Raw genomic sequence first — 2364 nt, 5'->3', positions numbered from 1 at the left:
CATTTTGAAATTATGCAGTGATACTTTTTTAATTACTTTTGTTGAGCAGAACTAATTTGCCTTCAGTTTTACAGTTAGTGATTTTTCATAGCATCTTGTGTGTTGCCCTGTGTGAGCAGTGAATCTTGCACACAGCTAGTGGGGAACAGGCAAACGCTTTCAAAATAGGAAAATTTGACTGAATGCTGGCAGGAGCTCAAAAGTAATTACGTACTCTGAAGAGGTACTCTCAGTTCAGTTTTACAATAGAGTACATGTCAAGGCAGCTGTATCCCCTTCAAATGAAATTGTTTGTCTGGGGCAGCACTGGTGGTGTGGCTTTCTTTGGCTTGTGCTTCTTGCTTGTTGAAAATGATTTGTAAGAAAAATTTAGAACTTTTTTGTATCTTTGCTCTGAATCTTACATGGCTTTTGAAAAACGTTAAGGTTCACATCACTCAAGAGTCACACCTGAAATCTTTGCTTCCTCATTGTCACAAGTGGTTCTGTGTTACTGTTCGTTATACGATTGCTTAAATAGTCAGACTGGTTCATGAAGGGCTTTTTTTCTCTTGACTACCTCTAGAGAGCATGGGTACATTTTCAAGAGAATCTGAACTGATAATTTAAGAGGGATTTGGGATTTTGGCAGTCTTGGTGAAAGTCAGAGGCAGGAAATGTCTCACTAAAAGCAGATTAGTAGCAGTTATACCAAAGTTAAATTGATTTTATTAGTTTTTTAGAAAATTGGAGGGCAAAAATAGTTGATCTAGTGGAGAATGGCAGAGGTGATAGGACTGTTAGCCACCATGGAGCAGCAAGAAGGTTTTTTACATGAATGGTTTTCGCACACAGCGGCTGGGAGGGAATGGCAAGGTTCAGCATCCTTGATATGGGCTAGTCCCCATGGCTATCCAAAGACATGTCCAGGTGTCTTTATCTTGATCTGTTCTCTGTGAGTTATGAATGTTACATTTTGTTTTTATTCTTCCAGAAACATCATTTCACTCATTGAAGAATTAAAACCGACAGCACCACAGAGCCATGTGGGAGAAAAGGGGATTTTAGACTCAAGTGACACAATCAAGTGTTGAGAAGTAGAAAGATTTGTATGGTTCCTCACCAAATGGAAGTTATCTAGGAAGCCTCTGAGACCACTGCATCTCTCCATCCCATTCCCGCACCAAGACGGTGTTCTTGGTCCTGGATGTTAATAAAATGCTGGATTCAATCAAGTGTGTCCTGGTGGGAGACTCTGCGGTGGGGAAAACATCTCTCTTGGTACGTTTCACCTCTGAGACTTTTCCAGATGACTACAGACCCACCGTATATGAAAATACCGGAGTGGATGTCTTCATGGATGGCGTACAAATTAGCCTAGGTCTTTGGGACACATCTGGCAGCGATGCCTTCAAAGGCATTCGCCCCCTCTCATACCAACAGGCAGATGTGGTATTGATGTGCTACTCAGTGGCAAACCACAATTCCTTTCTGAACCTTAGGAACAAATGGATCGGTGAGATCCGCAGCCATTTGCCCCGCATCCCTGTTTTGGTAGTGGCTACTCAGACTGACCAGCGCGACACGGGGCCCTACCGTTCCTCTTGCATCAGCCCTGTAGATGGGAAGCGGCTTGCCCAGGACGTGCGAGCCAAAGGCTACCTGGAGTGCTCTGCCCTCAGCAACCGAGGGGTGCAGCAGGTATTTGAGTACGCTGTGCGGACAGCAGTCAACCAAGCCAAGAGGCAGAACAGGCGGAAGCTCTTCTCCATTAACGAGTGCAAGATCTTTTGAGGACCGTCAGCAGTGGGTTTGCCCACGTTTGTTCTTTCTGTCTTCGCACAAAGATATTGTGGCAGAGAGGATGGGAGGTGAATCAAAGGAGGACTCCCAGCAGGACCACAGTGCAGGTGCCCCTAGTGAGACAGATGTGCAAGCAATCTGATCTGCTCCCCCCTCAACACACATGGGCACTATCTTAAAAAATGAAAGGTGCAGGTACATACCGTTATTCACAAGCCTGTGTTTGGACTTTGCTAGCCTGGACTGGAGTGGGCCTACCCTGGAGATCTGCAGTTAACAGCTGTGCTCATTTTGTTGGTTTTGGTTTGCCTGCGTTTATTTGATGACAAACTTCTGCCTGGATCAACCCCCACCTCTTGACATGTCCGTCTATGTGGAGTTTTTTTTTACTTTAAGAACTTAGTGTATAAAATTCGATCACTGTGTATTCTATTTAAAAAAGTCTTGTATACATTGTTGTAAAATCCTGACAGTTTGTCTTCATATTTTGGAGGTTCTTCCTTTAGCAAACCACAGAAGAAAATTGTCCTATCCATGTAATAAATGGCCTGCAGGCAAGCCTAGCACTTCCTAGAAATGCCC

General features: G+C 44.0%; 1 protein-coding gene across 1 annotated transcript; it reads left to right on the top strand.

Moving 5' to 3' along the window:
* Positions 1-1197: 1197 nt before the first annotated feature.
* On the top strand, positions 1198-1773 carry RHOH (ras homolog family member H; the record flags this gene model as incomplete). The annotated part of the gene is made up of 1 exon (XM_081998709.1): positions 1198-1773. One exon carries the CDS (start codon positions 1198-1200, stop codon positions 1771-1773), a length of 576 nt encoding a protein of 191 aa, XP_081854835.1.
* Between the last annotated feature and the right edge of the window lie 591 nt (positions 1774-2364).

The sequence above is a fragment of the Phaethon aethereus genome, assembly GCF_964289735.1.
Source record: "Phaethon aethereus genome assembly, chromosome: 4".
NCBI lineage: Eukaryota > Metazoa > Chordata > Aves > Phaethontiformes > Phaethontidae > Phaethon > Phaethon aethereus.
This window is presented reverse-complemented; position numbering and strand designations above follow the sequence as displayed.